This window comes from Onychostruthus taczanowskii, unplaced genomic scaffold (genome assembly GCF_017590055.1).
Source record: "Onychostruthus taczanowskii isolate IOZ18803 unplaced genomic scaffold, ASM1759005v1 scaffold63, whole genome shotgun sequence".
Classification (NCBI taxonomy): Eukaryota; Metazoa; Chordata; class Aves; order Passeriformes; family Passeridae; genus Onychostruthus; species Onychostruthus taczanowskii.
The window spans coordinates 928930-943098 of record NW_024504012.1 but is presented as its reverse complement, the minus strand read 5'-3'; the positions used below and the strand labels follow the sequence as shown (position 1 = coordinate 943098).

Here is a 14169-nt window from a genome sequence, read left to right as displayed (position 1 = left end):
GTTTAAAAATAACTTGATGATATCTCCTTTACAAGGACTTGAAAATTCTATTGGTGTTTAAATTTATCTTGGAAACATTGCATTGCCTTTGACTTCTCAGCTCTGTTGAGGAGTGGAAATCTCTTGCTGTTACAACAATGGAGGCAGCCTGAAGGGCCCTTTCTCTTCTTGTAATTGGTTTAATGCTTTCTAATTGTAGAAAGGTACCTTAAATACCCCTGCTCTCAGGATTTTGAATGTGGAATTAGTGTAAACTCAGTTTTTCCTGCTGCCATTAAGAACTTCCTCTCTTGTTCATAAACACTCTGGATTCTTAAGGGGGAAAAAAAACAAGTGATAGAGACAGCAGGGATTGAAATGTATTAGTGAGTGGAAGAACTCCAAAAGAGACCTCTCTAAACAGCAGATTGATTGCTTAGTCAGAAGACTTGGGGACAGATCATAGAAACCTTGTGAATGAGGGCAGACGCTGTCCCCACCCTTTCTGGGGAGGTGTCTCATTGAGGCTGATGCCCTCAGAGGAGACAGGTGTATGTGCACCTGCCCTGGTGCCATGGGCTGCAGGAAGGCAGAAGCTCCTGGGAAGTAAGGATTACTTCCCCAGCTGCTGGGTATCTGGCAGATTTCTCTCAAGCCCTTCCAAGCTGTGAAGGTAGGAATGACATTAGCTGTTTGTAACCTGCTGCCTGCCTTTCTCTTAGATGTATTTCACATACAACCTCAGGCTTTTCTCATTTGCAGCTTAACTTTGTTATAAGTTGACTGCTTTTACTTCCAGCTTCATTGATATTTATTACAAACTTGCCCTGCGGGTCAAGAAAGAAGGTGCCTCTGTTTGCACAAGCAACCCTAAATGGAAGTCACAGTTGTTTTTACAGTACTGATGGTCTGATTTCAACCCCCTGTGGTTACTCAGGGAATTTAGAAGGGGTTTTTTTCCACAAATACTGCTCTGCTCTGCATTAGCACTTTAAAAGTTCATGAAGTTGTTGTACACAGGAGGAATCAGTGGACAATCATGCCATGGAATGTTAAGCATGTTTCCAGGACAAGCTGTTGGCTTTGACCTTTGGGTACCGTGCCGTGTAGATGGTGTGGCTGAACTGAAAAACCTCCAGAGCACGTGAAAAATATCCTGGCTGTGGGAGGGTGATTGTACTGCCACAGAAATGGAGATGTGTATGCTGGGGGGTGAATTGGAGACCAATGCTTAGAGCAAGAACTCCACACTGTTGAGGTGTGTGCAAGATCTGACTGGGGTGTTCTGAACTGGGTATTTGCAAACTGCAAATTGTGATTTTCAACTCTGCCACACCAGGATGTTTAGGAGGTAAAATATCCTCCTGATAAGTATGTGGAGTATTTTTATAGAGTTCTCAACCTATGTTTTTGTTTCTCAGTATTGAGTTTGACCGAGACTGTGACTACTTTGCCATCGCTGGAGTGACAAAGAAGATTAAAGTCTATGAGTATGGTACAGTCATTCAGGATGCAGTGGATATTCACTACCCTGAGAATGAAATGACCTGTAATTCCAAAATCAGGTAGGCATTGATTTGTATTTGAACTCAGAGCGCCTTTTCCACTTGATTGTTTATGTGTAGCAATTGTTCTGCTTTCTTTGTGGGAATTGGAGAGGAAAGGAGGAATGCAGACATTGAGGGAGATTGGGTTGCACAGGCACCGTTACTTGTGTGTACTGGGTTCATCCAAGGTGGGATGAACAAAGCCCACATATCTGGAGGAGAAAAGTCAATAGGGAAGTAAACTGCTATTGTGTTTCTTGAAAATACTGTAGGATACCTGCTCAAAGTGGTGGATACATGCTCCAGGTAAAGTCATACCTTGTCCAAGGTAACCTCTGTACCCAGTTCTTCATAACAGTTACGATTCTTCATGCTCTTTCTCTTCATTGACCAGATCCTTTCTGCTCTTCTGAGAGCTTGCTAGTTCTCAGGAAATGTTCCTCACTGGCACCTTCTACCTAGGAATTTTTGTCTGCCTGAAGTACTGTTCTGCTGAGCCTCATAATATAAAGCTCCTGAGAAAGGACCTTGCTTGATTTTTTTGCTTGTGTGCTATCATTGCTGTGAACCCATTTTTTTATCCTTTTGACTGTATTAAACCTGTAATGAAATATAGACCACCATGTTAGAACTTGAACTGAAATAACTTAAGAATTCTAATTCAAAAAATCTGTTAAAGCTCAGAAGTAAATAATACAGGCAGTCAAACCCATTCAGTATTATAATACAAGTCTCCAGCATCTCTGCTGAAATAATTTGTTTTTATTTGGTACTTTACATTTTAAAAGCAGTAAAGCACCCACGAAAGTGCAAGCAATAAATTTATGTAACACTCCGGCTTCCATGAAAACAAAATGTTGTGCAACAAAATTAGGAATGTTTGTGAGCCTATTTTAGAGTGTAAAAGTCACGCTTTGCTTTGTAGCTGACACATTTCTAAAGATAGATCAGTCATTCCTGTTCCTTGTGCTCATTATTCCCAGGAATTACATAACACTATTTTATGAAGGGAAAGATGTAAATCCAGCTGGCCCTGGGACTAGATTTCACAGTGGGTAAAAGCAGCCTGGGAGTGATTTGTATCAATATGCTGTACTGATTAGGGAGCTTGTGTTTGGCTGGGCTGGTGAAATGTTCTGCATTTTTACCTGAGTCGTAGCTGAGTTTGCACCATTCAGCTTCATTTTTGAGTAGAGATGAACAGAATAATAGGAGAACCATCTTGCACTCTATTAATACCTTTTGCCTTAATTAGAAGGGGAAAAGCAATGTGTGTTTGGTATTTGTTGGACGACTTGAAACAAATTCCAAACTTGCAGTTTCAGTTTTGACAGGGGAGCTACTCTGATGCTCCTGCCAGTCATTAGTAGAGTTGTTAATTCTTCCTTCTCCAAGAGCTGCTGGTGAGGAGAGTCACATTAGTGCTTTCAGTGGTGTTACTCACATTGTCTTTGTGCTCCAGCCAAGATGTTGCTGCATGTATATATGACAATGCTAAATGCAGTGTCCTCCAACCCTCTTCCTCAGCAGAGGAGGATTGGGTCCTCTCTCATTTTCTTGCCCTAGTTTCTCTCATTCCTTTGAAGAAATAAATGGTGGGGTTTTTTTCCCCCCCATCAGCCTCCTCCAATTATGTCAGGCTTCCTTTGGCATGTAGGTGCTTTTGGCTTTGACAAATAAAGTTGGTCTGTCAGTCAAATGCATCCTTGCTATATCCATTAGCTGTACTGCCAGTCACCAGTGCCGGGGCTCGCTGCTGCAGCGTCGAGCAGCATAATTGCTTGCTTTTCTGAAGTGGCATAGCTTGAGGGAGAAGTTAGAGATGAAGGCTGCAATTTCATTATGGAATATTGCAGTGTGCTAAAAATGTGCTCATATTGTAATAGAAAAATCTAAATAAGTGGAGGCTGCTCTTTGTAAAAAGCCCCTGTTTAAAGCCGTTGATCTTAATTTGGGTGAAAGTGCAGCTTCTCCAGGAGACTTTATTCTACCTGTGAGTGTCCCTTCTGATATCGAAGACCAACGTATTTCTGCTCTAGCAAATGGGTGGTATTTCTCTTCCCGACAGAGATGCAGGGGTCTTTGTGCAGATGGGATTTGGTGACATGTCTCTGCTGGTTAAATTGATCCTGGTTAACCTTGTTCAGAGCAATGATGCCGGAACATAAATCATTAGTGATGATGTTGGTGACTCAGCTTTCAGAGGAGCAGAGGCTCTGATGGGCTTTTATAAAAGCAGACAGGTGACAGCATTGTGAGGACTTGTGTCTGGCCAAGAGCAAGTCTGGCCCAGAGCAGCTGCGGGAAGGGAAGCCCGTGCCTGGGCCGGGGCTGGCGCCAGCCCAGCCCTGCTCTGCCGTGTGCCAGCTGGGTGCCTGCTGAAAGCTTGAGCTTCATGCCAGCAGTAATTGATTGTAGGCTTTCCTGGAGCAGAGCCCTGGTACCAGCTGTAGCTGAGTCTCTTCCTCTTTTCCAACCCCCTTTTTTACACCCACCTGCTTCTTAAATACATTCTTTTTTCATCATCTGCTAAGCCTTCTTATCCCTATTTTTAAGAACGGGGAGGAAGTCGGTGTGTCGGGTTTCTGGTAAATGTGCATCGCGTCCCCTGGGAACAACAGTGGCATAAGCTTCCAGGAAAAACACAAGATGACACATAAATCCTCATAAAAATCCCATTTACAGATTCATAGCTTCAGTACAAGAAACAAATCCTGGCATTGTGTAGTAGCTATAAACAGCACCCTGTGAGCTAATTATGACTTGCTGTGTCCCTAGCTATGGCAGGCACTAATCTGCAGCTCCCCCCGTGTAGGAGATGGGAAGGGACGAAGAGGAATGGCTAGCAGCAAGCCACAGCTCTGCTCTGATTTATTCAAGAGGCAGATTTGTTGTTTTGCCACAGGTCACAGGGGGAGAAAAATAAGGAGATCTAACATTCAGGTAAAAAATTGGCTTTAGGCCTCGTTAATCTACAGCAGGTGATGTGTGAGTGTGGTTAGGTAAACATGCTTTTGAAATCCATGTTTAGTATTCTGCATGCTCACCACCGTGTGTTTGCAGCATCTGTACTTCAGTGATAGATGTTACCACAAACCTCCAAAATCAGCTGCATCTGTGTAGTCAATTGCAGTAAAAGCAAAGCATCAGTATTCTTTCTTTTTTAGGAGGCTGCTAATATTTTACAGTTTTCATTTTTTGGTGTCAATAAATCAAATATGTGATTGCTGTATCCTAATAGTGCTTCATGGGTGTATTGCTGTCAGCTTTGAAAATGGCAGCCACTTCTTGCTATTAAGTTTAAATTAAGCAAAAACTTGTCTTATGATGGTTTTCATTGTAGACTCTGCAATTTGGAATGGTATGAGCTGGTTGTGTTGGGTGCCTGCATTTCCAATGCAGAGGATGTTTGACACTAAACAGGTTATAAGAAAATATGCCTTCAACTTGCATTAATTCAAGTTTTTGGAATCACTGATTCACTTTGCAAGAAGATGAAATTTTTCTCCAGAAGTATTTGTCTTTAACCGTACTAGAGGTTTTCTTTGAATTGATTAGGAAAAAAGGGGTTTATTTTAAAACATTCATCACAGTAATGTAGTTCCATATGTCTCTGAAGTATTTGTTTCGTGTTGTTATTCCTGTGGATGTTCTTTGCAGTTGTAGATCATGCCCTTAAAAACATTTCAGTCCTAAAACTACCAGTCATAAGTTGGCTCATGGTGGCAGACTGGGTCTGAAGCACTTGGTGCTCAGAAGCAGATCAGACCACAGGAGTTTGTGTCTTATTAAAACTTTAACTCTCCCTGCCAGAGGAGTGGTTGACACTGGGTAGCTTGAGCCTGGATTTGAGACATATCAGCCACTGTCTCATGAAAGAAAGATCAGCATAACTGACATCACTAACAGCCCACTTGTGTGTGTGGATAAAATGAAGGATGCACATGAATCTTTACAGGGTCAGGGTTTCTGTGTGGCTGGATCAGATGCTGAAGTTAGGAGGGTTTTTCTGATGTTGGTGATTAGCTTTCAACTACAGTTTCTGCAGCTTAATCCCCTAGGAAGTAAAGCTATCACGACTTCTGATGAGATAAATCTCTGGGGTGTAACTATCACTCTCTCTCTGGATTAAAGAACAAAGCAAAAACTGGGGAAAAAAAAATACAGCTACTGTACTTAAAATAAAAGATGGCATCACATAACGCCTTTTAGTCCAGTAAATTATACATTTTCTCAGCCCTAGATAGTTATTTTTATATCATATCTCAGAGCCTTCACACTTCAATTTCTCCTGGATGTGGCTGCAGCCCATCTCAAGGTTGTCTACAAAAGGTTATTTTTATGAATTTTTAGGGGTTTGATGGTTAGGGGTCTGAGGACTATGGAAGCTGCATTTTTGGTTCATGTCACCTTTGACTTTCCTTTGCCCTTCTCCAGCTTGCTCCCCCATGCCTTTTTTGAGTTTGTTACTCAATTCATTGCCCATGATAGCATCTCAAGGGAACCCAAAAAAAATAATGTCTTTAAAGCTTCAGCAAAATTGCCTGTGCTGGACACGGAAGAAAGATCCGTGCTTCCCTTAAGGGGAATGTGGCAGTGAGTTCTCAGCCCTCTGCAGGTCCTAGGAAAGCCATATGGAAGAGAAACATCCCAGATCCAGGACAGCCTTCTTCCTGGTGTGGATTGTCACAGATGCCAGAGGATACAACCAAAGGACTTTACAGAGTGACTTTTTACAGGTGCAGAGTGATAGGACAAGGGGGAATGGTTTTAAGCGGAAAGAGGAGAGATTTAGATTACCTGTTAGGAAGCTGTCTGCTCAGAGGATGGTACAACTCAGGTTGTCAGAGAAGCTGTGGCTGCCCCATCCCTGGAAGTGTCCAAAGCCAGGTTGGACAGGGCTTGGAGCAACCTGGGATGGTGAAAGGAGTCCCTGTCCATGGCAGGGGAATGGAATGAGGGGATATTTAAGGTTTCTTCTACCCCAAACCATTGTGATTTCGATGAAATGACAGGCCTTGCTGAAAAACTACCTGCAAAGGGAGCTCCCCTCCACCTGATCGAACTCTAAATTGCACTCTACAAAGGAGAATTTCAGTTAGGAAGAAGCTCAGGTATTGCAATGTTAAGGGAAAAGCTCTAGTTTCAGACTTTGTAAAGAGAGTTGGGTGGGGATGAGGGCAGAATTAAGGCAGAGAGCTGGAACAGAGTTGATTTTGTCTTACTATGATCTTTTAATCATATTAGTTAAAAATGAAAGATTTATGGTGTGTGTGACTTAAAGGGTGTTAATTGAACCACTTAGTGGCTGCAAATCCCTAACCATTTTTCACCTGTCAGTTCCTGTTTTCCCCTCTAAGTCTATCTATAAATGCTTTCCAAAGGAATGTTAACCCCTTGTTTAACACCATCAGGCTGCAGTGGGATCTTTGCTGTGCCAGATCTAATGAACATGGTTTTTGGCACAAAAACCATGTTGTTCTCCATATGTACCATCCGTGAAGTATTTTAAATCTATCACATCTCGAACAGAACTGTTAAACTCTTGTCTTTTACATCTTTCTACCTATCCAGTAATTCTTATTTATCGTTGTCTGGGGTGATTTCTTTTTTGATAAGATGAGGTTATGTGATTATCCTCTTCATACTTTAGATGGAACATTCATCCTCTAACCACCCATAAGTGTTGCTGACTCTCCGTGTGTGGAGACACAAGGCTTGACTCCATTTCAGAAGGTTGATTTATTATGTTAAATATTATATTAAAATACTACATTGAAACTATACTAAAGAACAGAGATCAGAAGGCTACAACAAGAACAGAACAGAATAACAAAATCCTGTGACTCCTCACAGCCTTGGCACAGGTGGCTATGATTGGTCATCAATGGAAAACAATCCACATGGACCAATCACGGATGCACCTGTTGCATTCCACAGCAGCCGATAGTTATTGTTTACATTTCTCTCCTGAGGCTCTTCAGCTTCTCAGGAGAGGAAAAATCCCAGCAAAGGATTTTCATAATATCATAGCTACACATAAGTGTCAGCATTCCTCTAGGATCTTTTCACTTGCTGATTTCTGATGTCCTCTGCAAGCCATCCAGACAGGAGACTGCCTTCTAAGATATAGCTCTGGGTTCTATTATTTCTGCTTGTACATGATGGCTTCACTTACAGATTATTTCCTTTTTTCCTTAAGCTCCTTAAGCCCTGACTTGAGAGGAGATAATCTGGTTGGGAGGACAGGTTTGGGCTGGTAAAGGTCTCCTGTGGTGTGGTATCTACCTCCCTGCCATTGGCTGGAGACTGCTCCCAGCCCACAGCTCAGTGTGGTGGAGCTCTAGGCCTCTGAACTGCTTTTGCTTCCATCAGGGACTGCTCCACCTGGAAACATGGCTCCAGATGTCAGATGTGGTTATCTCTGGGCTGCTGCAACCTTCACCTCATGGTCCTGGTGGGCAGCCCCTGCCAACTCCATTTGGAACTTAGAGAGTCACTTAAACCTCTCAAAATAAGGCTTCTAGTAAATCATAGGCTGTCAAGACCTGCTTTTCTGTGTGGGTACCTAATGGAAGTAGAGTTGAAGTAACAATGGCTCCTTGATGGTGTGTTTGTGGACAGCTCTCATGCCTACAACATTTTCTCATTAATGACATATCATGGAAGAGGTGAAGCCAGGGAAATCATTGTGTGGGCTGTACCACTGCAGCCATCATCTTAGCAGCTGGTGGTTAAAAATGGTGACTTATATTGGGTAAATAAAATTTTAAGTTTCTGAATGTGAAGTTTAAAAAACCAAGGAATGCTGCTAAGTTTCATCATAGTCAGGAGCAGAATGCCAGTGCTGCTTACTGTTACTTAACTAATGGAAAAATAAATGTTTACCACGAGAAAGGAAAAGGATTTTTCCTCTTCTGTGTGTAAATTATTAAGGAAAACAGGATGCAATTGTTTAGTGGAACCAAGAATTTAGCAAGGTATAATACTCCTAAATCAGTATCCATGTATCTACATCATATTTCCATGTGTAGCTGTCCTGATCAAAGCAGTACTAAGAAGTTACAGAATTGTGGGCTTCTGGTTTGTATTGTTGGTTAAAACTTGGCCCCAAGGCTACTGTGATCTAGTTATCTGTGTCAGGGCTGCTCGAGGACCTGCATGAATGGGATCTGTCAGTTCAGCTTCTGCTGTGTACATCACAGTTGATGCCTACTGGCATGCTTCTTTGCCAGATGGTCCAAAAATTGGTGAACAAGTATTACAAATTTTCTTACTTCTGTCACATTTTTTGGGAGTCAGAGTAGAGGCATTGTGCCAGAATGCTACGAGTGCAACTTGGCAGTGTTGCTGCTCTTGTTTTCTCTGCTGATCCTTAGAGTTTGCCAGTGGAATCATCATTTAGTTTTGCACAGCCCCCCAATTCAGCTTGAAATAAAAATCTGTGTGATATATTTTCCAGTTCTTGATTAAAAACATTTCCTAAAATATTCATAGCAAATGAACTGCTGTTTCGTCCTGGATATGAAGCCATTTTTAGCATTTATGGAAAGCTGGAAGTAGTTTCTCAGAAGTCAAACTTTCATGTGCACACAGGTGCATATACAGAACATTAGATGTGTGCTGCAGGAGAGGTTGATTTACTGTCCATGCATCTATGCATTTTACATATAAAGTTAGTCTTAGGTAAGTAGTTATCTTTATGGTATAATAATAATTTGTTTATGGTAATAACAGTAGTGCCTTGCTGAGGGGTAAAGGGGTCAAACCTTAAGCTCTCTGAGAATTTGTGTGGTGTTCAAATAGCATAAAAAATCAGTGTTTTAAATAATTGCATTTTGAAAAACACTCTAGACCCTAGCACCTCATATCGGGGGGCAAATGTCTCTTCAGCAAATAAAGTTTTGATTTTAGTTTGTGGAGTAATGTTTGTTCTATTTCTGATTGGTTTTGTATTTTTCCCAGAAGTTACATGTTTCAGTGGGGTGGTTTGATCAAGGTGCTGTGTGCTTTGCAAAGATACTCATTGCCTAATGTATTGCAAGAATGATTTTTGTGTTGTACATTGATTTACTGTAAGACTGACCAGGGCTTGCTCTTTTTAAGCTGTATCAGCTGGAGTAGTTACCACAAGAACCTGCTAGCCAGCAGTGACTATGAAGGCACCGTCATCCTTTGGGATGGATTCACGGGACAGAGATCCAAGGTCTACCAGGTAACCCACAACCAGCAAGGAACATTCCCTGCTGCATGCACTGTGCTGGGAGAGCAGCACTGAGTCTGAGGTTCTGCTTCTAGTCCATCAAAAGGCTTTTCTGTTCCACAGGGTGAAATGGATATTCCTGCTCTTTGGTAAATGCATCTCATCTACACAGCTTTATTGAGCTGTAGTCCTCCAAGGGAGGCAGCTCTGTCTTCCTGTCACAGTTGTGAGGCAGTTGATGTTTTCTTGCTGCTGCTTTTGGGCAGGGAATCTGCACAGGGAGAAATCAGTTCTGGAAGCTGTCTCACCTTTCTTTGGAAGCCTCTGTCTCTCCATACCTGTTCCACTTCAGTCTTTGTCAAAAGCCTTTTGTAAAACTCTGGTGATTGCCAGTGCAGGTGCTGAAATAGCAGAAGTGCAAAATGCAGCCTTGAGCGGTGAGGCTGGCAGAAGGGAGCACAAGGCAGTTCCTTCCCCACACAGCCCTCAGCTCCACAGTGAGACCTGCGTCAGGAGAAGTTTCTGGCATTTTGTTTCTTTGTGAAACTCAAACACTGTGTTTCTATCTAATGGCTTCTGAGGAGCTCGTGCTCAGAACAAGGAGGTTGGAACAGGGCTGTTGTGTTTGGGAAGAGGCTGGAAGTGCTGCAGGCTGCTGTGTATGTAGGTGGCATAGTCCTTTGAAACTGGTCAGTGATAATGAATGAACTACAGACTCCTTGACAGTTCAGCATAAGTGTTAGTTCCTGTTTAGGCCACTTTTACCTTCTCATTGTTTTTTAGTCATTTTGTAATGCTTGTTTTCCCTAATCCTTTGCATATCTCAATTAAAGAGAAATTATACTGGACAGAATAAATCTAGTCTGTTTTCCCCTCAGATACATTTTGCAATTCTTTATGAGGCTGAATAATGAACCTAGAGACGACCAGCTGTTGCTTATATTAAAACAAACTCATTTTACTTCCTATCAGATTACTTGAATTTTTTATTTGGATTTGCATAGAGGCATTGACATCTGTTTTGCATGTACTGAAACCCTTTATTGACTTCATCCTTGTGAGCTTTTTGTCTTGTAAGCCTGTGTGAAGGCTTTACACAAAGGGTTTGACTGAATTTCAGATTTTATTCAGTGTGATGTTCTGCTTTCATGTGGGATGGATAGCATAGCAATTACAGCTCTTCTGTGTTTTGAGGAATAATGTGCAGTATTTTAATAATATTTATTTGAGTGGTAAAACAGAGGATTAGACACCAGGCGATTTACTTAATAGCTCAGCAGGAAGATGAGGATTTTCTGGGCTTTCAGAGAGGAGGTGGTTGAAATGGGCATCTTGTCAGTATGGGGAGATACTTAAAAGTTGCTTATTAATATTGAAAGGTACAGCTATGATCTAGGATATGCAGCAGCTCATGGTGGAACCACAGACAGTCAAACAATGCTGCAAAACCAGGTTTTTAATGTGTATATCCTGATTTTTTTTTCTTTCCAAGTAAAAATATCATCAGTTTTAATTTTTAAAAAAGCCATTCTGGTGTTTTCTGCTTTCCTGGCATGCCTAGCATATGGATAGGACTGGTCTGATTTGGAGAAAAGATGTTTTCTGACAAACTGCTAAGCATAGCAAGCTTCTCTCTTCAGGTCCCCGCTGACAATTATACCAAACGTGTGCTTTCCTTTACTGTTTTATCATATTACAACTCATTGCCTTGCAATATTGTTCTTGTTTGTCTCAACAGGAGCATGAGAAAAGGTGCTGGAGTGTTGATTTTAACTTAATGGACCCAAAGCTATTGGCTTCAGGCTCTGATGATGCCAAAGGTACTATTTTATTTCAGACTCTGTGTAGAACACATAGGCTCTGTGTATTCCATTGGAAGAGCAAAAATGTGCTATTTCAAGTAGCTGATTCCTCAGCTGCCTTCAGTATTGTAATTGCTGTGGTAATGTGGCAAGGTATTACTGAACCATTTGGATCTTAAAGAAGGAGAGGCTTTGTTTGGATGAACATCTCTTGCTTCACGTTTTTTTGTGTAATGTACTCTCAGCTAACATTCTCCTGAACTCCAAACAAACGAAAATGTGTTTTAACATTAGTTAAACTTGTTGAGTTAAAGCCTCGGGGCCTTTCAAAAGAACAGCATGTATTTATATTTCAAAAACGAGGCTGTCAGTAAAACAGCAGCAGTTAAAAAATGCCTGCTGCTCTTTTACCTGTAGCTCTGCATGTTAAAAACTGTGTTTCTTGGAGCTTTAAGGAGCTGGATGGTGGATTGAGTAGGAGTGCTGGGAATAGCTCTCAGCCTTCCACACTACTGGGTCCATTTGAAAAAGCACTTTTGGAGAATCCTTAGGCCAAGCCCTTTACCACATGGTGGTAAAAAAATGTTTCTCTTCTATACAGGAAGCTCCTAAAGAAGAGGATGGCCCTGAGGGAGGTGTAATATTCTTCATCCCTAATGAATGAGAGTTTTATCTGTAATATGTTTACAGTATCAAATCAGAGTTATTTAAACAACAAGAGCTTAAAAGTTCCTTCCCTAAGCAGTGGGGATCACTTCTCCCAGATGGGCTGAAAGAGCTCTGGACAGAGCTCTTAATGATTTGCTTTGAAATTATAAACTAATTTTTCATAAGTGCTGAACTTTGTGAGCTGTTCTCCCCTTCCAAAAAGCTTTTAAATGCTGTTCAAAAAGAAATTAATGTTCCTCAATTATATTTGACAATAATGGAATCATAGAATGGTTTGGGTTGGAAGGGACCTTAAAGCTCTTTTTTTTTCCAGCCCCTGCTATGGGCAGGGACACCTTCCACTGTCCCAGGTTGCTCCAAGCCCTGTCCAGCCTGACCTTGGACACTTCCAGGGATCCAGGGGCAGCCACAGCTTCTCTGGGCACCCTGTGCCAGGGCCTCCCCACCCTCCCAGCAAAGAATTACTTCCCAATAGCCCATCTCACCCTGCCTTCTGGCAGTATGAAGCCCCTCCCCTTGTCCTGTCACTACAGTAATTCCATTTACAAAATTTTAATGATTATTTTTTATTTAAGGTGAGTTTAAAATGTTTTTAGTACAGTTCCCCTTCCGTTTCTGGTGGAAGACAGGTGTGTTTTCTGTGTGCTTAAATGCAGCAGGATTGAATATTCACCTTGTAAGTTAACAGCCTCTTCATCAGTGCTCCCCACTCTTGCCATGCATATAAAAAGCTAATCTGCCACATAGATCTGCATTTATTAGCATGTTAACAAGGTGTCCAGTTTTGCAAAGCCCAGTTGCAAGCAGAGCTTCTGTCTTCAGTTTGACTGTTCACTTCTTCAGTAATTGTCCCTAGAAGTGTACTGTTTACTTAGAAATTGTTGTAATAAAGCCTGCAGAACCACACAACCTGCATTTCAATTCACAAAGGTCTTTTGAAGGTATATTGGGGTTTTGGTGGATAAAACTGGTCTGGAACATTTTATTCTTTATTTTTACCATGACTTGCCTGTGATTTACATATTTAAAGAGCCTTTCAGAGACAAAAGGAGTCTCAGCACAGATTTTAGAAGTTTTTGATGTACAGAGCAATAGCAGCAAAATGTTTAATGTTATAGTGTCCATCTTCCATTTGGGTGATCACACTGAAAGAATTAAATGTGAGGGAACGATAACACTCATGACAAATGTCTTAATTCAAACCTGCCTGACTTAAAATTTTGTCCTTCTGCTTATGTTCATGGTGGTTTGGTCGAGTTCTGATCAGTTCTAATACACAATAATACATGTCTGGCCAGGTAGAGTGTCTGGCAGGAAAGATCTTTTATCTACTTTTCCTGTCCTCTTTGATTTCTCTGCTCCTTTGAGGCCACACCGGGTGTGCAGGAGCTAATCTCATCATTCTTCCCCAGAAAGCACAAGCATCACATTTCCCTGTCAAGTGGTCAGGACAAGGCAGCAAAAAAAGGGACAGCTTTGCCAGTTCTTCCTGCTTGCCTGTGTATCTGCCTGTCTCCCCTCAGTCTTTTCAAGTCAGAAGCTAATTCTGAAAGTAGATGTGTGTTGGAGAAGGTGCTTATGAATGAAAAATCCTGTGCTTTTCAGCTCTCTCTGCTGGGGCTCAGGCACTACAAAGGGGATGCTAACAGTGCTGTTAGGCAGAAAATGACTCTCCTATAATTAGCAGCAGCATCCTTGGGCCCCAGGTTCTTGTATTGTCCATCTTGTGAGATGAAAAAAATCCAGAATATGCTTATTTGTGGAAGATCTTCCTACTTCCACAGCAGATAATGACAGCATAAAAGCATTATTGTACTTAAATAACTAGTGTGTGTACAACCCTTCACTTTCATCTACAGTTGTTATGCACTCCCTTTTTCAAGGGGCAAAGGTACTTGTGTATGTGTATAGGGACCCAAAGGTATGCTCTAACTAGATAGCAGTGGGCAAAATTGGTGTTTACTTGTTC

At 41.6% G+C, this 14169-nt stretch overlaps 1 protein-coding gene across 2 annotated transcripts in view; it reads left to right on the top strand.

Annotated features, from left to right (window-relative positions):
* COP1 (COP1 E3 ubiquitin ligase) overlaps nt 1-14169 on the top strand; it is a 123330-nt gene that overhangs the window by 51149 nt on the left and 58012 nt on the right. For both annotated transcript variants that reach the window (XM_041420182.1, XM_041420181.1), the window contains exons 12-14: nt 1401-1544; nt 9633-9741; nt 11468-11549. In XM_041420182.1, coding sequence (XP_041276116.1) covers nt 1401-1544; nt 9633-9741; nt 11468-11549 — 335 coding nt within the window. The remainder of the gene's footprint in view (nt 1-1400; nt 1545-9632; nt 9742-11467; nt 11550-14169) is intronic.